We start from the raw sequence: 21,601 nt of genomic DNA, 5'->3' as shown, positions 1-21,601 counted from the left end.
AAATTGTCCGGATCTGATCCAGCAGCCCAAGAACTGTACAAGCTGATGGATCAGACTGGGCATACAGAGCCTACTTAGTAAATTAATATACTAGGCGAATGCAGTAAATATAAATACATATATTACCTTTCTAGTGCAGCTCTTCTTTTTTCTACAAATTCTGTAGATGATGAATCTTCCTTGCCTACTTTAACCTTGGTCATGCCTTTGAAGAAAATTATGTGATATTGATTTTACATTACCATGAGGCAATCATGAACATAACTGATGTGCTTAGAACTATAAAGGTATTAAAGCTCACTTGAATGTTATGCATTAAAGTCAAAGTTACATGAAAATCAGCACCAAGGCATACAGAGAAAGATAATGGATATTGTATGCAGTATGCTTTTCTCAAAATTCCCAAACGACAAATTTCTGAAATCAAGTACACAGCTGCTGATAAACATTTTGGATATTTAAAACAATTTCAATTATAAAAAGTAGAGCTGTCAATTAATCGCAGTTAACTCACATCATTAACTCAAAAAATTTAATCACGATTAAAAAAATTAATAGTGATTAATAGCAGTTTTAATCATATTGTTAAACAATAACAGAATACCAATTGAAATTTATTATATATATATTTTTGGATGTTTTCCTACATTTTCAAATATATTGATTGCAATTACAGCAGAGAATACAAAGTGTACAGTGCTCACTTTATATTATTTTTTACTACAAATATTTGCACTGTAAAAAAGATAAACAAAGAAACAGTATTTTTCAATTCACAAACAAAAAAGAAACAGTATTTTTCAATTCACCTCATACAAGCATGTCCCCTGGAATGGTGGCTGAAGCATGAAGGGGCACACAAATAGTTTAGTATATCTGGCACATAAATATCTTGCTACGCCAGCTACAAAGTACCAAGCGAAAGCCTGTTCTCACTTTCAGGTGACATTGTAAAGAAGAAGTGGGCAGCATTATTTCCCATAAATGTAAACAAACATGTTTGTCTTAGTGATTGGCTGAAAAAGAAGTAGGACTGAATGGACGTGTAGTTCTTTAAAGTTTTATGTTGTTCTTTTCGGAGTGCAGTTATGTAACAAAAAAAAAAAATCTACATTTGTAAGTTCCACTTTCATCATAAAGAGCTCGCACTAGAGTACTTGTATGGGGTGAATTGAAAAATACTATTTCTTTTGTTTTTTACAGTGCAAATATTTGTAGTAAAAAATAATATAAAGTGAGCACTGTACACTTTGTATTCTGTGTTGCAATTGAAATCAATATATTTGAAAATGTAGAAAAACATCTACAAATGCTTATAATAAATTTCAGTTGGTATTCTATTATTAACAGTGCGATTAAAACGGGGATTGATCACAATTAATTTTTGTAATTGTTTGACAGCCCTAATAAAATAAATGTGATCTAATAGAAGTCAGATGACTTGAAACTTATTAGGAATTCACACTCTACAGAATTAAGCTGCAACTTCTATTTTAAAAAGTTTGCCACTTTATTGAATAGACTGCAATATAGTGTATTTTCTTGCCTTTTTTTTTTTAAATACTAAATTCGGAAGTAAACAGGCATACAAATCCTTGCCATGTAAATATCAGAAACAAAACAATCACTACAGAAGTGAGTTTTTGTTTAAAAAGACACACAATAATATTAGCATCAGTTGTCTCTTTTTAGCAGGGTGTTATATTACACAGTGACACTCCTTACACTTATGGTATGTTACTTCTAGTGATTGTATTAGATTGAGTGACAGTTATTTCTGGTGATTTTATTACATTGAGCTCTGATTACATATATTTAAACAGACCAGATGTGTCTATCAAATGTTAACATTCAAAAAATTGGACAGGAGTGTTTTTTTCCTCCACTGCAGGTGTGTACACTGTCTGAATTTTGACTACATGGTAACCTTATATCTAAGGTATCTATCCTCTATTTTGCTTGGTTTGCAGTTGGTGAGTGAATTTTCCATAATCACCACCTTCCTACATAGATGGACTATTTTTCCTCTCTCAAATGAGAAGCTATCACTAACTTAGTATGACCATTTCCACTTGGAAGCCCCAGGAAAATTACCAAGTGATCCTTTGGTAACAAACATCACAAATTGCTGAATATTTAGTTACAAATGTCATCCCGATACACTCTGATGACTGGACATGTCTATTATATATGCATATAAATTTCCTCTTTCACCACAGTTTCTCCAATATCTCACCTCCGCCCCTAAGCCCTGTGTGCTGTGATAAGGAAATGCTATTTTATCATGCTACAGACTGAAAAGAGGACAATCAATCTCAAGCTCAAACCCAGGGTAATTTGTCTATCCAGATCCTTTTCCCAGCATGTCATATATGGACTTTATTTTGGTTAGGAAAGTTGTCTGAAAAACTAATATCAATTCGTTATTTTTCTGTTCCTTAATTGATCAGACACCATTGCTTCTATTCAAATTAGCTTCTATTCTATTCTGTATAAAACAGCTTTTCTATAAAGTTGAGGGAAAAAAGCTTAACTTGAAAGTACTGGTACAATGGGGGACTGGGCCAGTTAAAGTTAGTTTTGATTTCTAAGTATGTTAGAAAAGTTTCTTTATGGAATAGCTGGCCAACCATATGTAATTCTGCATGTTGGCAGGGGTTAGCCTACATGACTCTTGTGGTCCCTTCTAACTCTATGATTCTGTGATTCCATGGCTCTCCCAATCTGTAAAAAACTCTCTGGTTTGTGATTTGGATTAACAAAGGATTATTTTCAAATAGATTATTTGTAATGGGCATCACTGGAGAGGAAAAATAGTTTCTCTCTAGTTCTATTTCAAATTCAGAGTAGTCTTCGCTAAAAGATGTATATACATTTCTGGAGGGTGTGACTTTTTATTAATGCCTGGTAACATAGCGATGTTTTCACTGTCAATTTTCTTGTTCAACAAAGACCCAGTTTGGCTGTGTCAGAGTCCCCCAGTCCACAACTGCTTTGAGCTAACCGTTTTGACAATACCACAGAATATTTCAAACACGTAGTCCATCCTGTTTAATAGGTCTATATAAAGCACCAGTGCTCACTCTCTTTTTTCCCTTACTCCATATAAATTCTAACGTCCTCTGCATTTCTGCTAGTTTTTTTTCCTAGAAGGATTATAAAAAGATTTTAAACACGAAAAGATATCCTTGGCAATGTGTTCATTCTGACTGTGGCTGTTCTTCCTAACTAAGAAATTGCATACTTCCCTCAGCACTCCAGATCTTTTTTTCATTTGTAGTACTAGGGACTTACTATTTAAATCAGAGAGCTCTTCTAGCTTGAGAGTTGAATTCCCAGGTATTTTATAGAATTTGTTACCCATCAGTACCTAAATATTTTTGGAAGGAATGACATCCCAGAGTTTGGCAAATTTATAGCTAGCATTTAAAGTAAATTATGCCAAATCTGAAATCCAGATGCTTTCCTGCAGTAATAGATTTCTTTAGAAACTAATTTTAGGGAAATATTTGGTTCAGAGAAAAATTGTATTACATCATCTGTGTATAAAGCTATTTTTGCTTTGTCCCTGCAAGTTCTATTCCAGTGATAAATTCACTGTTCCTTATTCTCTGTGCAAAATCTCCATTGCCAGTGCAAAAAAGGGGACACAATGGACATCCCCGCCAAGTTCTTCTGTGTAATTCAAACAGGGGAGATTTAACCTCATTAGCTCACACAGATGCTTTTGGGGTGATATAAAGAGTAGTTATCCATCTAAGGATCTGAGGGCCAGCAACCATATGGGACGGGACTTGACAGAGTTCGACTCTATTCTATCAAAAGCTCTCTCTGCATCACGTGATAACAAAAGAAACGGATCTCTTTTTGATCTGGCATTATAGATGATTCCAAGCACTATCAGAATATTGTCTCACATGTCTATCCTTAGTGAATCCAATTTAATCTGGATTTGTACAAACCAAGAGCATAGCCTGCAATCGGCTAGCTAGTATTTTTGCTAAAATCTTTGTCATGATTCAGCGGTGATATGCACTTATAAGAGCAGCACAAGGTAAGGTCTTTTCCAACTTTAGGGATAACAGTGGCTTCTTTCATGTGTTATGGAAGCCCTCCCCTAATGGAATAATATTGAAGGTACCTCTCAAGGGACATACTAATACTTCTTTAAATACTTATAAAATTCAGCTGGAAAGCTGTCAGGTCCTTGAATTTTTACCACTTTTCCTACTTGCTAACCTCTAAGATGTCTTCTTCTGTTATTTCTTTGTCTAAAATTTCTTTATCAATTGTGTTTTTGTTTGGCAACTCTGCTACTTCCAGATATTTTTGAATAACTTCAGGAGCTTGGAGTATCTGAGGAATAAAGGTTTTCATAATAAACAACCAAAGTAGCACATATATCAGAGTGTGTAACTGTCTTCTGTAGATTGTTTTTAATTGGTGGAATAATACATTGCTCTTGAATCCCTTTAAGCATTTGAGCCAATAGCTTATCACTTATTTCCTTTCTCACAACAAAATTTGCTTTGTATACAAGGCCTTTTTCAGTGGGCCTTCAGTTAATTGTTGATACAATCTTTGAACCTGTGTATTTATGAAAGTATTTTATCATCACTACTCTAATTTTATTTTTTCTTGAGCTCTTTTTCAATTGAAATGTTTTGCTTATCAACTGGCTCCTAAATATGCTTAACCTGCCTCTTAAGGAAGACCTCTTTATATTATAGTGCATTTTTAATAATAATGATAGACAAACACCCAACATTTTCATTCTATTACTTTTAATTTAATAAATTACCTATAAAAGTAGACAGTAGGTCAAACAAATACCAGAAGCCTTATTTACTGCAGCCGGAATCACCGTGATAACTAGTTAAAACGATACATTTCTGCTCATTCCCCCACTTTTCAGTTGTTCAGTTTTCTAGGACTTCACCTTTCAAGCTGAAGTTTTCTCAGCTAGGTCTCTGCCCAAAAGTGACTTTTTTGAATGTGTGAACAAAAATGGTTCTTTCTACTTCAAGAACAGAGAGTCAACATGCTTTTCCCTATTATAAAAACAATTCTCGTGGCTTTTTGCTTGTTTAGGTGAAAAGTTCTATAGCTGTGGTGCAATGGCCCTTTCACAAGGTTTCACTGGTCATTTTCACCTCAGTAGCCTAGAACTCGTCTGTTTCAGCTACAAGGACAGCTGACCAGAATGTCACAGGTAGTTCAGTATACACACCCTCACAACTCGAGCGTACTGACCCCAGAGGCATCTTCAAGTCATTATGTAAAGAAGATAAGGAATCCTTGCACTCAACTTAGCCAGTTTTGAACAGACTGCCACTTGGGACAATCTCTGCAACCTATATCCAACTTTCCAGTGATTGTTGGGGAAGGTGGCACCAGACTACCTAGTAAAGAATTGGGACGACAGCATCAGCAAGAGTTTGCAAGAGAGTTGTGTCGATAGACGACAATATGCTCCTCTATTGTCCTTCACCTGAAGCCCCTCTTTTATTTGAGGAAAGGCAGGAATTTCAAAGAGTCACTTTTCTTCAACAAAAGGAGATCTGGATCGCAATCCATAAGACAAAGTCTGGGAAAACACCAGGGGTTTGTGGCATCACCCCTGAGTTGCTGAAGACCGTTTTATCATGGCAGCACAGGCTTGGTCATAACATCTGGCACACAAATATCCCTGATTGGAAGAGGTGTTCTTCTGATATTCAAAAAAGGGCAACACAGCCAGATGTAGCAACTATAGAGGTATTACACTGTTGTCAGTGCCAGGGAAGTCTTTGCTTATATGTTAATGTCTCAATGCACTTCATGGCAAAGATCAGGATACCCACTGTGGCTTTCATTCCACTGTCAAACAGATCTTTACCTCCAGACAGCTTTTTTCAGAAGGCATCTCAATTAATAAGCTATTTGCAGTACTTTTTATAGACTTCCATCAGGCCTTTGATTCAGTGCATCGAGCAAGTTAGTGAGATATGACTCAGCATCCTTGGGAAGACAGTGTCATTGGTAGAAGTAGTCAATGGCAGGTACACAGTATGGTTTCCTACCTCCACAGGAGTTTGGCAAGGCTATGTTCTGTCATGATTATTGTTCAGTATTGTCATTGTTTGGTTGATGGATAAGCTTGAGGAGGCAGCTGTTGGTGGTGTTGAGATGAACAATATTCTGCACTGTGATTCTGAATATGCCAAAGACATTGCTTTTTTGGCTACGTTTGGTGAATCAAAGCAGTGGACGGTGGATATAGTCGGGCAAGAAGCAGTGTTCATTGGTCTGGTTATTAATCATTATAAAATGGTAAGTCCCTCGTCATTACCAGTAAGCAGCCTCCAGCTCCAAATTACAACCAGCTCAGTATTAAGCTGTCCAGATGGGACATCGAGCAGCTGGAAACTGTCAAATATCCGGCATCATCTGATGTTGCTTGGAAAACCCTTGAAAGATGTGGACACTCATATAGCACCAGCTGCCACCAAATTTTGGGCCCTTCAGTGGCCTCTGTATGCATTTTGTGACATCAAGTTTACTGCATAGCTGCATGGTTCTATCAACTCTACTGTATAGAAATGATACATGGGTGCAGAAAAAGGGTGAAGAACACCAAATGGATTATTTTGATTCTTGTTGTCTTTGTCAACTGCTTCTTATCAAGTGGCAATCACTAGTGGCATGTGTAGCACGGAATCATAGAAGATTAGGGTTGGAAGAGACCTCAGGAGGTCATCTAGTCCAACCCCTTGCTCAAAACAGGGCCAACATCTGAATGTTGCTACATGACTGATAATCACCTGAATGTCAAGAACTTTGGTGGTGTGATAAGATCGCCAGTGACAGACAAACTGAATATGCTGCTGGACCACCTTAAGGATCCAGTCAGACACTGGGCCAGGTGGTGCTCAGGAGACCACATCCTTTTGTAATTTATGAAGACAATGACAGCAAAAAGTGGGATGACAGATGAAATTTAGGTTCAAAATTCAAGGAAATAACCCTTATTTAGTACAATTTAATGTTCCCCCATGCACTCTGGTTTTGACCGGATCAAATTTGAAAGTTGTGCACTGCTTATAATGCAGTACATTTTATACAGAGTTTTGTTTTCCTACTTATTTAATCCTGCAACCACTACCAAGCATAGTGCTTACTGCCTTGAGTAGTCCACTTGATATCAAGGGGACTTCTTACATAAGCAAGCATTATGCTTGATAGTATTTGCACAAAGCTTCTTCAGGGAGCAACTAGGGAAAGTTGTGCTGTGTATGCATGGCTAACTAGCCACATACTTACACATTTACTGAAGTGGTGAAGGGGCAGCAGTGATTATTGCACGATTTGTAATACTTAAAACAGAGAAGGAAACCCTTCTGATAGAGCTCATGAGCTTTTAAAGTTTGCAAGAGGGATTCCCTCCTGCAGCTTTCCTAAGGTTAGAGGAGAGAATGTTCTGGTGGTGTCTAACCAAAAAGTTACAGATAGGTTTTACACAAACTATTGCCAATTTGTTGAAAGACAGAGCTTTGAAACCCTGGACAATGAGGTTCATCATGTTTTCCTTTTAAAAACTTAGGAAATTTCATACATTACCATAAGGAGAACAAAGAAGTTTCCCAAGTAAGCAATCCAAGCCAGGAAATGCCACACTTAAACTTTAATTGTACCCCCTTCTCTCTATATGCATGATACAAGTTCAATTCCGTAAGCACATTTCTCAGACACAAAACTACAAAATGCAATGTGTAATCTATACACAAGAGTCCATGAAAATAGTTTATATTAAGGATATACATTATATTAAAAGAATACATAAAACTATACCAATACAACACACTGCACATTAAACATACAGATTAATTCTGAACATATGCCCAAATCAATTTACAAAACTGAATTAGGTGTAAATTAATGGCCTTATCCCTTGGAATACACTTAAAATTTAACAAAATGGTATGCAATACATTGGTGGTAATAAATTAAACAAGCCTTAAACAAAATATGAAATGTTTAAAAAAAAAGTCAGATATACTAAAACATTTAGAATACTGAAATTAGCGTAGACATAAACAAATGTAAAAAATAAAGTATACATATACATTAAAATTATAGAAAAAATTTACTTGACAAACAGTATTGTAATAAAAGACTCAATACACAAGGTAGAGGAGTTAGGAGTTGCATATGTAACTTTAATTGTGGTGTTTCCTAACTTGTGTGTTTTTAATTATGTGACCTTAATGTTCTCTTAAATTTTGTTGAAGGGTTATACCTAAGGGTTAAACTTGATGCAACAAGAACCAGGAAATTCGAAGTTACAGACAATGTCAAATTTTTTTTTTATTTTTTTTTGGTAAATTCCTATAAGCCACTAGTTCTCAAATTGTAATCCATAGAGCATTTGCTGATTGTCCACTGATTGCCAGAAACATGGTGCAGGATCTCATCTTTGTTTAAAGCTGCTCAATTGCATTAAAAAGACAGCCAAAAATACTTTAAATAATTTCCTATTCCTTTTCAACATAAGGAAATCCTTCACTTGCTATAGGGATGTTATACCATCACACAGGGAGGTAGTCTATGTGGTGATGAATGAGAAGGGAGGAGGTCAATAAGAAATTATTTTGATATAGTGTATACTATAAGAAGTTGAGAACCCACCAGTTTAAGGAAAGTTTAAATTGACTAAACTTCAGCTTTTTATTTAATAAATTTAAGACACTGCTCCAGAGGCTCCTCATTAATTATTCTAGCTAACTCATCTCCTTTATTAGCACAATAAACAATACATGTTTAATTTCCATGTCTATCCTGATACTCCTAAGCAAGTAAATTCTTCAACCTTGAAATATCTGACTTTAAGAACCAATACTGCAAAAAGTCTATAGGGAAACAGGAATATTAGGCAGCCAAGAGTGCTCCATAAGCAGATATAAATTGAGAGTTCACAGGGTTCCCCCCCCAAACAGCGGATTCTACAGATCATGATGTCAAGTTTCTTCCCTCTGGCAATCTAAGAACAAGTGGAAAAAAAGCAAGTTCCATGGTACAGAAGCCCTTTCCTATTATTATAGGAATAAGGTCCAGGAGTTAAAGAAAAACTGAAGTGAGTATTTGTTTTTGCAGCAATAATAGCAAGAAAATGAGTTTCCAGAACAGTTTCAGAAACAGCAATCTGGACTTCAGTAGTTTTGGTAAATATTCAACAGCTAAATGTTGCTGGCCTCTATTTTGTTAGATGATGAATCTAGTCCTCTTGCAATGATGTAAGTTACAATGAAGAAAATAAGAACTCACCATCTGAGTGCATGATAAATGTGTAGATAAAAGTTCCATTTTACTGGTTGATAGAAAGAGATTTTAAGCCACTAATTTAAAAGTCTTTGCAACTTTTGAGACTTATCTTTATTGTATATTCAAATAATGAACAGTTATTGCATGCATCATACTCTTCAGTCTGTCAAGTTGTCCATTCCCTGGGTAATGGTTACATTTAGATTTTGGGGGGAAAAAAAAGTATTTTTTAAAAGCTTCTTATTTTATTTAAGAAATTCTGTACTGCATAAAACATCCATTAACCCTGGAAAAAGTCCCTACAATTTTCTACCTTTGCAGTGTACATATAATATGCACATGTACTGGCAATGTCTATGTGATAAACTGTAGAGCCATGTGATAAATTCTGGAACCATGTGGTGATTTTATCATGCACCTTTAACTACTCTGGTTGCTCTATGCTCACTACTTTATCGCCTCAAACATTCCAAACCTCCGAACAAGCTTAGAACAAGGCCTTTGTTTTAAGCAACTGCCTAGAAAAGTTTCTTTCCTCCAAGTTATACCTGCACAAGGCGAAGCTGGGCAATGTTTAGTCCTGCAACAATGACAAATTTGAGATCAGATATCACAGAATCATAGAAGATCAGGGTTGGAAGAGACCTCAGGTGGTCATCTAATTCAACCCCCTGCTCAAAGCAGGACCAACCCCAATTAAATCATCCCAGCCAGGGCTTTGTCAAGCCTGACCTTAAAAACCTCTAAGGAAGGAGATTCCACCACCTCCCTAGGTAACCCATTCCAGGGCTTCACCACCCTCCTAGTGAAATACTTTTTCCTAATATCCAACCTAGACCTCCCCCACTGCAACTTGAGACCACTGCTCCTTGTTCTGTCATCTGCCACCACTGAAAACAGCCTAGCTCACCCTCTCTGAAACCTTCCTTCAGGTAGCTGAAGACTCCTAATCAAATCCTCCCTCACTCTTCTCTTCTGCAGACTAAATAAGCCCAGTTCCCTCAGCCTCTCCTCATAAGTCATGTGCCCCAGCTGCCTAATCATTTTTGTTGCCCTCCGCTAGACCGTCTCCAATTTGTTCACATCATTTCTGTAGTGGGGGGACCAAAACTGGATGCAATGCTCCAGATGTAGCCTCACCAGGGCCGAACAGAGGGGCATAATCACTTCCCTCAATTTGCTGTCTATGCTCCTACTAATGCAGCCCAATATGCCATTAGCCTTCTTAACAAGGGTACACTGTTGACTCATATCCAGCTTCTCGTACACGGTAATCCCCAACTCATTTTCTGTAGAACTGCCGCTTAGCCAGTCTGTCCCCAGCCTGTAGCGGTGCATGGGATTATTCTATCCTAAGTGCAGGACTCTGCACTTGCCCTTGTTGAACCTCATCAGATTTCTTTTGGTCCAATCCTCCAATTTGTCTAGGTCACTCTGGATACTATCCCTACCCTCTAGCATATCTATCTTTCTCCCCAGCTTAGTGTCATACACAAACTTGCTGAGGATACAATCCATCCCATCATCCAGATCATTAATGAAGATTTTGAACAAAAAAACCTGTAGGGCACTCTGCTTGATACTGGATGCCAACTAGAAATCGAGCTGTTGAGCCCGACGATCTAGCCAGCTTTTTTAAGTTGCTGGCAAGACTACTGTGGGAGACCATTTCAAAAGCTTTGCTAAAGTCAAGGTATATTACATCCACCGCTTTCCTCATATCCACAGAGCCAGTTATCTCATCATAGAAGGCAATCAGGTTGGTCAGGCATGACTTGCCCTTGATGAATCCATGTTGACTGTTCCTGATCACCTTCCTCTCCTCCAAGTGCTTCAAAATGGATTCCTTGAGGACCTGCTCCATGATTTTTACAGGGACTGAGGTGAGGCTGACCCATCTGTAGTTTCCTAGATTCTCCTTCTTCCCTTTTTAAAAGGCATCTCGTAACTGCCCAGGGCTAGAAATAGGAATTTTATCCCATTCATTGCAAAGGGAAGATTCTCAGGCTTGGTTGGCCCCAACTCAATTTTAGCCCTACAAGGTCCCAAAATATGGGACCTTGAAGTCACAACTTTGGGGTTTAATTTTTTCCAAGCTTTTTCTAAGAGCTTTTATAGCTCCCTCTAAACCCTGTATAAGTGGGCTCGTGATAAGTAAGAATAAAAATATAAAAGTGATCCCAACAAAATTTTTTTACCACAATTTGTGTAGATTATAGGAACTCTGTGGGGTAAAGGTTTTTATCAGCATTCATTGTGAATGACACACACACACACAAACCTAGTCTAGTTCAGCTGGACTCATTCATACAATCAAAATTGGTTTTCCAGAGATGTGAAAACTGCCATACAGTACCAGATCAAAGGTACATCTAGTCTAGTCCAGTACCTGCTCTCACCCTGTTTATAGGAGACACTTTAGGGCAATGATACCCTGTGGCTCTAGAATTTCATGACACTTTCAAGCACCACATATTTTTCGAGTCTGGGGGTTTGATGGGAACTGTTCACTGTAGACAGAGCAAGGAGAGAAAACAGCTAATTCCACAAGTGTTCCCCATAATGTACAAATTGGCCAGAGCTGCCAGGATCTCTCTTTTTATCCATCAGATCAGTAAAAAAGAGAGAAGGACAAAAAGTAACGAGGGCTTCATGTTTTGAGCATCTAACAAGACTATTGCATCACATACAGCAAGATGGGGGGGAAAAGATCAGAATTGGCTGACTTTTACACTGAATAAATCACTACCTCCCTGTTCTGTTAACAGTTGATAAAAGTTAGATCCATTAATTTAATTTCAGTAGAACACTCATACAACCTGAAGTGAATGAACACCTTTGGTGAAAACTTTACAAATGAACATCAATTCACACCTCTGAGCAATAAACAGATTTAACACACCTCCAGCCATGTCAATATTTAGAACAAAATTACTAGATGAATCAGTTACCCATTGTTTAATCATTGAAATATACTGCACTGAATCTATTCTCTGGCTATCATCCCAATGCAGATTAAACGATTCTTCTGTAGTGTACATACTAAAACGGAACAATCATATAGCACACTACAGAAATGATTTAGTGGTAACTGTGGAAGAGTAATTAAAAGTCAGCCCAGTTCACAGTTGCAGTTAGAAAAGACAAATAAGAAGCTAGATTATATCAGTAGAGGAACAGAATCACAAGAGATTACATACTGTTAGTGCAGCACACTTCAGACACCCATCTGGTATAAAGTACTGATTATACCATTGCCTTAGAGGAGGCCAGTGAAGATTATTGAGAGCAGATATTTAAGTTATGAGGACAAGTTAAAATGCAGTCCTACACTGTAGAGTGACTTGCATAAGAAGGTACCATTTTTACATAAAGATTTGCTTCCTGTGCATACTCAGCAATATTTACTTATTTCAGTGACAAAAATAAGTTTTACTACTTTTTACTTCTGTTACCTTAAGATGCCAATTACAGCTACAGGAGAGGAAGATAGATTCTATTTCTCCTTGTGTATCAAACAAGATTGCTTATTAAACTCCAATCAGTTACACCCATCTACAGCCATTGAATGTAATGGCTGAGCATGGGTGTAACTGAATGTTTAATTTGGCCTTGAGAGCCTTAAATATGTGTGATGCAGAAAGAGAAATTCTGCTACTCTTAGTGCCCACAATAACTGGACTGGCAACCAGAAATCATCTTTATTAAGAGAGCACACTGGAGGTAGATCTTTGCTAAACCAGGGGTGCTGGGACAATTTGTATAGTGGGGAGTGCTGAGAGCCACTGAACCAAACTGTAAACCCTGTATATGACAGAAACCACTTCAAGCTGGGGAGGTGCGGCAGCATCCCCAGCACCACTAGTTCCTGCATCTATGTGCTCAACAGACCATGCTGATTTATACCAGCTTAGGATCTGATCCTAAACAGCATTCATGGAGACACCGATGTCATTCAGGGTCACTATTCAAAGCAGAACCGCACTTTAAGGGAAAGCGCCTTATTCTCATTAGAAATTAGGACAAATAAGGGGACATTAACAGGTATTTTCAAAAATTACAAAAAGGACTGAAAAATCTATTGACAAATATTAGCAAGGAGTTCAAAGCTGAACAGGCAAGTTAGGACATGGACTAAATAGGGAACGCAGGGGATACTACTTCAAACAATTGGTAATGAACACAAAATAAGTTAAATGAAAAAGTCTCAAAGCAAAGGGACTAGGCTGAAAATCTAGGAAAATGGACAAGAAACAGGAGGCCAGGCATTAGGTCAGATCTCCTTTTCATACTACCTCACTTCTTATATGCTCCAGGAGGGGGTTAGGTATCTATATTCTCTCAACTGAAGTTTACTGTTGAATACTAGCTTTTGTTACTGTTCCTGTTCTCTTCTCTCCCCTAATCTCTACTTGCACTAAAAAACAGTCTTCTTTTACAAGCATTTTAATTTTAATTTACAACCCATTTTAATTTTCAAGAGCCTGAGATCCAAGCAGTTGGCAGCATTCTGTGAAAGATATTTTGTTCAAATGATATTTTGACATGAACTGTACATTTTATTTTCAGACACCATGTGTTACAATTTTAATATTTACATTTAAATAATATTTAAGGGCCAATGTAAGACAAACAAAGCCGAGTCAAAGATTGGATGTATATGTTCATCCTTATAGAAGCTGTGCTTACCTACAATACTTTTTTCTGGAGCTGGAGGCACAATGTAACCAACATGCAGGTATTTTGTTGCTAATTTGCTGTGCAAACCAAGAAAGTCACTGAATCTTCTTTTAACAGAGAATTCATTTTTGTGAAACACAGAAAGGGATGTCTAAAAAATCCATAGAAAAGTTATATTTTAATTTTCAGTTATTTTTTCATCTACTCAGGTGTACTGTAGTTTATATTCCGTATATTTAAATTCAAGATGAAAAGTAGTTGCAAACAATATTTACCTTTGTTGTTACTCTGTATGCCATGTAAGCATTCATGCCATCCCCTGTAAGAAGATACACAGTTAAAAGACATGTACTTAATCCAAGGGCAAGTCTTCTGAATCACGTATATGCTGGAATTATAAATAAATGCAAAATTATGCTAAAACCAAAGTTTTTTTCAAATAGCAAGCAGATAAGTTAATGCTGAAAGAATGCAATCTTTCTCTGGGTCTGAGATACCAACTCACCAACTTTCTCTGGGTCTGAGACATTGATTTCTATATCAAATACATCTCCATTTGCTTCCTCTTCAATCTAGAGAGAAGAATGTATAGCATTAACAGTATACTAGTGAGTTAACTTTCAAAGGATAATTAAGGTAGCTCCCCCAACTACATCTGTGGATACAAGAAAAACAGTAAATCTGTGTGGGACTTAAAAAAGCATAACTGAGACCCCTTCCATCCCATTTTAGTGAAAAATGTGAAGACACTAGTATTTACCATAATAAAGGTTGAAAAATGCTTTCCCCATAAGTTTCATTTTGAGCCCTGCCACAACGGCTTTAAGTTGGGAAACCTTATCCACCTGAAATGTTACAGGTCTCTTTTTATTCCAAAGGAGACTTTTTTCTAGAGGAAGTTTGAAGCAGATTGGACATATGCTTAGAAGAAATGGGGTTAAAAAAAACCCTCAGATGTTTTCCGTTAAAACATTTTCCTAAATTTCTGGATCATAAAGAGAAAAGAGACGAGAATTAGTCTAGAAATATCAAATTAGTTTTTTCTAGCTATTATGGACGCCTTTAATTGAGCAAGGGGGGAGACTGAATCGGGAGGAGAATTAAATTCCATTTTATTGTACATAAGGGGAACTGAAATATTTTAAGATACTGCTCAAGTCCTGACCACTCATGTGCACTTTCTAAACTCCATGTGGCATGATGCAGACTTTGTCAGGCCTTTCATTAAAGCCTTTATGAAATCCACACATTGTCATAACAGAAGGGGCAACAAGAGGGAAGCCTGTTTGGAGTGGAGGAACAAGAATCGCATCAAAGCGGAGAGATCTGTCTGGCAAGAAGCAGTTCAAAGGAAACAAGGAAACAGTCTAGGAAGGAAGAGATTAATGCTGTGCAGCTCACAAACCAATTTTGTGGAGATGCTCGACAAATGAATACAGTATACTCCCAATTATAGAATCATAGAACTGGAAGGGACCTCGAGAGGTCATCTAGTCCAGTCCCCTGCACTCATGGCAGGACTAATTATCTAAGCCACTCCTGACATGTGTATGTCTAACCTGCTCTTAAAAGTCTCCAATGATGGAGATTCCACAACCTCCCTAGCCAATTTATTCTAGTACTTAACCACCCTGACAGGAAGTTTTCCCTAATGTTCAACTTAAACCTCCCTTGCTTCAATTTTAGCCCATTGCTTCTTGTCTAATCCTCAGAGTTTAAGAAAAACAATTTTTCTTCCTCCTCCTTGTAACAACCATTTACGTACTTGAAAACAGTTATGTCCCCTCTCAGCCTTCTCTTTTCTAGACTAAACAAACCCAATATTTTCAATCTTCCCTCAGAGGTCATGTTTTCTAGACCTTTAATCATTTTTTGTTGCTCTTCTCTGGATGCTCTCAAATTTGTCCACATCCTTCCTGTGGCACCCAGGAAATGTGGTACCCAGAACTGGACGCAATATTCCAGTTGAGGCCTAATCAGAGCGGACTAGAGTGAAAGAATTACTTCTCATGTCTTGCTTACAACACTTCTGATAATACATCCCAGAATGATGTTTGCTTTTTTTGCAACAGCATTACCTGTTGACTCATATTTAGCTTGTGGTCCACTATGACCCCCAGATCCCTTTCCGCAGTACTCCTTCCTAGGCAGTCATTTCCCATTTTGTGTGTGTGCAACTGATTTTTCCTTCCTAAGTGGAGTACTTTGCATTTGTCCTTATTGAATTTCATCCTATTTACTTCAGACCATTTCTCCAGTTTGTCCAGATCATTTTGAATATTAATCCTATCCTCCAAAGCACTTGCAACCCCGCCCAGCTTGGTATGGTCCCCAAACTTTATAAGTATACTCTATGTGCCATTATCTAAATCATTGAAGAAGGTACTGAACAGAACCAGACCCAGAACTGATCCCTGCGGGACCTCACTTGTTATGCCCTTGCAGCATGACTCTGAACCACTGATAACTACTCTCTGGGAATGGTTTTCCAATCAGTTTTGCACCCACCTTATAGTAGCTCCATCTAGGTTGCATTTCCCTAGTTTATGAGAAGGTCATGCGGAACAGTATCAAAAGCTTTACTAAAATCAAGATATACCATGTCTACCACTTCCCCCCTATCCACAAGGCTTGTTACTCTGGCAGTTGGTTGTTACTGTATCAGCTTGGTTTGACACTATTTGTTTTGAAAAATCCATGCTGACTGTTACGTATCACCTTACTATCTTCTAGATGTTTGTAAATTGATTACTTAATTATTTGCTCCACTATCTTTCCGGGTACAGAAGTTAAACTGACTGGGTTGTCCTTAATTCCCTTTTTATAAATGGGCCCTATATTTGCCCTTTTCCAGTCTTCTGGAAACTCTCCCATCTTCCATGACTTCTCAAAGATAATCATCAATGGCTCAGATATCTCCACAGTCAGCTCCTTGAGTATTCTAGGATGCATTTCATCGGGCCCTGGTGACTTGAAGACATTTAATTTGTACAAGTAATTTTTAACTTGTTCTTTCCATATTTTAGCCTCTTCTGATCCTACCTCATTTTCACTGGCATTCACTATGTTAGACGTCCAATCACCACCAACCTCTTGGTGAAAACCGAAACAAAGAAGTCATTAAGCATCCCTGCCATTTCCACATTTTCTGTTATTATTCCACCCTCACCCCAATTGAGTAACAGGGCCTATCCTGTCCTTTGTCTTCCTCTTGTTTCTAATATATTTGTAGAATGTTTTCTTGTTACCCTTTTGTCTCTAGCTAGTTTGATCTCATTTTGTGCCTTGGCCTTTCTAGTTTTGTCCCTACATACTTGTGTTATTTGTTTCTATTCATCCTTTGTAATTTGACCTAGTTTCCACTTTTTTTAGGACTCTTTTTTGATTTTTAGATTATTGAAGATCTCCTGGTTAAGTCAGCATAGTCTCTTGCCATACTTCCTATCTTTCCTACACAGTGGGATAGTTTCCTCTTGTGCCTTAATAATGTCTCCTTGAAAAACTGCCAACTATCTTCTATAGTTTTTCCCCTTATGCTTGCTTCCTATGGGTCTTACCTACCAACTCCTTGAGTTTGCTAAAGTCTGCCTTCTTGAAATCCATTGTCTTTATTTTGCTGTTCTCCCTCCTATCATTCCTTAGAATAATGAACTCTATCATTTCATGACCACTTTCACCCAAGCTGCCTTCCACTTTCAAATTCTCAACCAGTTCCTCGCTATTTGTCAAAATCAAATCTAGAACAGCCTCTCCCCTGGTAGCTGTCTCCACCTTCTGAAATAAACAGAACATTTTAGCTAGAAAAATCAGGAGTTCAAATAACAGAAGACAGGAGCCATTCAGAAGTGGGGTGGGGTGGCTCCCCATGCAGCCATGAGCTTGGCTGTCTCCTTCCCGCAGTGTTGGCCAGGAGTCTCTGCTCTACCCCACCAGGACCACAGCCTCCCCGTGTACCATGCGCCTGCAAGGATTGTGTGTCACCAGCTCTGCAGCAGCACAGGGGGCTTTGCAGGTCTGCTGTCACAGCCCTGCTCACTTGTTCCTGTGACAGTGGGGCTGCACAGGGCTCCCTTTGCTGCTGTAGGAGCCTCCTCTGCAGCTGGGGGCTCATTCTTCTCGCAGTCCTGGCGGAGGGTCTCTGCTCTGTTATCTGAAGCACCACATTATCTGAATCCTTTCCTTGTGCCCAGCACGAGATACATGCTGCAAAGGGCATGTATCTCATGCTGGGGGACAAGGAAAGGATTCAGATAATGCTGAGTTTTGAAAAATAGGGTTTTGGATAAATGTATTTTTGAAACACTGGGGAGATGGAACTATTAACCTGAAGGAAGAATCTATTACTTCAAGAAATATGAATCTTCTTGGAAAACCCAAAATATATTTGAGTCTAGGAATTTTAAATTAATGTTTTGTTTAAGAACTCAAACACTGGAAATTACCAGGTGGATTTGACTTAAATCATGATTTAAAAATCTCTAGTCAGGAAGACTTGATTTAATCATGGATTTCTACATAAAAGGGCGTTCTTGTTGGTTATTATTTAGAATACATATTCTTCACAGGTAGAGGAACTTCATTAAAATATTCCCAAACTGGGTCTCTTTTACGGCCTGCTGCCATTACAGGTTTTCCCTTCCAGTGAGAGAATGACATGGTAGATCTCAAATCAATGAAGACTATACTCAGAAAGACCAAGACTTCTGGAACATGCTGCTCCAACAGTTTCACTTTTGTTTCTACTGCCTGTCCTTCCCTTCTCACATTTATCTCCAGACTTCTTCTCCTTGTCCAGATCTATTCTGCCCCCAACAATCTTCTATTCATTGAACTTATTGAAACTTTGCACTTTTAGAGAGGGATAAGGGATTGACTCTGTGTACACAAATTTGCAGAGGGACAGTAGGGTTGAGGTCTGTTATTTCTCACCTCTCTCTATATATATTTATTTAAAAATATTTTTGCTGTGAACAAGCACGTTAAACTGTGGATTTGTCTCTCCAAAGGTGAGAACTGCAAAACTAAGCATCTCTGATGGTATCTTCTAGACTGAGCACTGAGTCCCCTTGGGTAGACAGAAAGATTAACCTAAATAATCTACACAGAAGCCCCTGGACCCCATAAGATTGGGTCCCTAATCCATGAACTACTGGAACGCATTTACAAAATTTTATTAAACATTACATGAATATATTGTCTCATACTATAGAATTAGAATTTATAATCCCTATTTCATGATGAGATATCTTTGACCTATAATGTATCTTAATTAAAACTATCTTTAGATAAAATGCTTTTTAAGAAAAAACCTATCAAAAAAGTCTGATTTAAATAAAAAAATCCAATTTTTTTTTTTTTTTAAATCATTGATTTTTATCCACCCTGGAAATTACTGACATGTAGAGTTAAAATCATGTAAACCACCTCTGTTCCAAGATAAAAAGTGTTTCCCTTTTTAGTCAACCTTTAATAACTTAAACATAACTGTCAACAACCACAAAAAGCAGAATACATTTTTCTCTATCACACAGTTACAAACTCCCTAGCATTCTTTATAACCATATATACAGCACAAAAAGAAAGTATATTTACCAATTCCATTTGGACAAGCAACATATTGAAGTCCATTATTTCTCATTATTCACATGTGCAAGCAGTTAAACAGATGTCAGAGAAAGCTAGGTAAGCTACATATACAAACCTGTAATGCAGAGAATTAAATTTGGTACTTATATTGCAAGTGCAAAGGTTAGCATGGTGATGAAGTAGCTCACTTAGTACTGGGACATTTACATATGAAGCCAATTATAAAACCAATGCTTTGCATTCACATTTGATATTCCATCTGCCAAATGCTCCCATTGCTATGAATGGGAGCTGAATTGCTCAGAACCAGATTTTTGCTCTTGAACAAAGTGATATTGATGGTCTCCTACGATTAGATCCTTAAGGTAGTCCAGCAGTTTATTCAGTTTGTCCCTCACTGGTTATCTTATTGCATCACCAAAGTTCTTAACATCCAGGTGATCATCAGCCATGTAGCAACATTTCTTGATACATATGCCACTTGAGATTTTTAAAGCAGTGACTAAAGTTAGATCTACAGCATACCAGTGGGAGTTCGGGTACTCAGCATCTCTTCAGTATTTCCCCATGACTATTTCAAGTAATGTTTTTATTTTTCCACTTTATATTAACAGCATATTAGCTGTTCATATTGGAGTAAGGAAAATAATTGCTATTGACTATAGCAGGGATCGGCAACCTTTGGCACGCAGCCCTCCAGGGTAAGCCCCCTGGCGGGCTGGGCTGGTTTGTTTACCTGCCGTGTCCACAGGTTTGGCCGATTGTAGCTCCCACCGGCTGCGGTTTGCCGCTCCAGGCCAATGGGGGCTGTGGGAAGCAGCGCGGGCTGCGGGATGTGCTGGCCACCACTTCCCACATCCCCATTGGCCTGGAGCGGTGAACCATGGTCAGTGGGAGCTGCGATTGGCCTTACCTGCCTCATCCGCAGGTTAACAAACCGGTCCGGCCCGCCAGGGGGGTTACCCTGGCGGGCTGCGTGTCAAAGGTTGCCAATCCCTGGACTATAGATTGAGTCTTGATCTCAACATACAGGAAGTTGTGAACAGAATCCCCCAAATGAATATTCATAAGATCTTTTCTAAGAAGGACATCTTTCAGAAAGTAAACACGCAATAGCTATTTGCGTAAATTTCACACACACACACACCCCATGGCAATGAAAGTTCTTGTGAGTCAGAGACTACATAGTTAATACCTTCAGTTGCAATTTTTATGCTGTTTTAAAAAAATGAAATACCATACCTTAAATTTGTACATATCATAGCAATAGTATTTGCAACAAAGTGTTAAAATATTAAATTATTCAGTTACCTCTTCCCTGGATTTATCAAAAATCACAGGGGCTGTTATACTTTTTGATTCCATTCTGGCAGTTACTAGTGTAGTGGGCATTACAGGAGTGACTGCAGGAGTAGGATCTGGAGACAGTATTGGTTCCCTTTCTGGACTGTCCAGAGAAACCTCTTCTGTGGCTTCTAGGTAAAGATTTTATGAATTAGTACAAAATATTACACAAGAGGCACATAACATACATGCATAATATAAAATATTTCACTGGCACACTACCTACAAGATTACTGTCATTCATAGAAATTAGTTTTACATCTTATTGTATATTTCCTTATTCTTCAAATTGAGAATTATTGCAAACATTGCACTAATAGTTTAACACAGATGCATGCTTATATGGATTTCCACTGTATTGTTAGTTATAGTTTACATTACAGCCTTCCTCCAATTTCAGGGGTTTTAGCTGTAAAATTTACCTGTAAAAATTTGCTTTGAAGTGAACTTTGTCAGCAAGGTTTCAGAGGAACAGCCGTGTTAGTCTGTATTCGCAAAAAGAAAAGGAGGACTTGTGGCACCTTAGAGACTAACCAATTTATTTGAGCATGAGCTTTCGTGCTGTAGCTCACGAAAGCTCATGCTCAAATAAATTGGTTAGTCTCTAAGGTGCCACAAGTCCTCCTTTTCTTTTTGTCAGCAAGGTCTCTGTTCAGAACAGAGCAATTAAATCAAGAGATATTTGGGGGCG

The 21,601-nt window shown here is 38.0% G+C and overlaps 1 protein-coding gene across 1 annotated transcript in view; it reads right to left on the bottom strand.

Annotated features, from left to right (window-relative positions):
• SNX2 (sorting nexin 2) overlaps positions 1-21,601 on the bottom strand; it is a 55,514-nt gene that overhangs the window by 12,911 nt on the left and 21,002 nt on the right. Inside the window, exons 3-7 of the mRNA XM_073344834.2 lie at positions 20,878-21,041; positions 14,486-14,552; positions 14,256-14,299; positions 13,990-14,131; positions 127-205 (exon numbers count right to left, since the gene is read on the bottom strand). Of these exons, the coding sequence (XP_073200935.1) occupies positions 127-205; positions 13,990-14,131; positions 14,256-14,299; positions 14,486-14,552; positions 20,878-21,041 (496 nt within the window). The remainder of the gene's footprint in view (positions 1-126; positions 206-13,989; positions 14,132-14,255; positions 14,300-14,485; positions 14,553-20,877; positions 21,042-21,601) is intronic.

The sequence above is a fragment of the Lepidochelys kempii genome, chromosome 5 (assembly GCF_965140285.1).
Source record: "Lepidochelys kempii isolate rLepKem1 chromosome 5, rLepKem1.hap1, whole genome shotgun sequence".
Classification (NCBI taxonomy): Eukaryota; Metazoa; Chordata; order Testudines; family Cheloniidae; genus Lepidochelys; species Lepidochelys kempii.
Note: the sequence above shows the minus strand (reverse complement) of the source record. Positions and strands in the feature narration are given on the sequence as shown.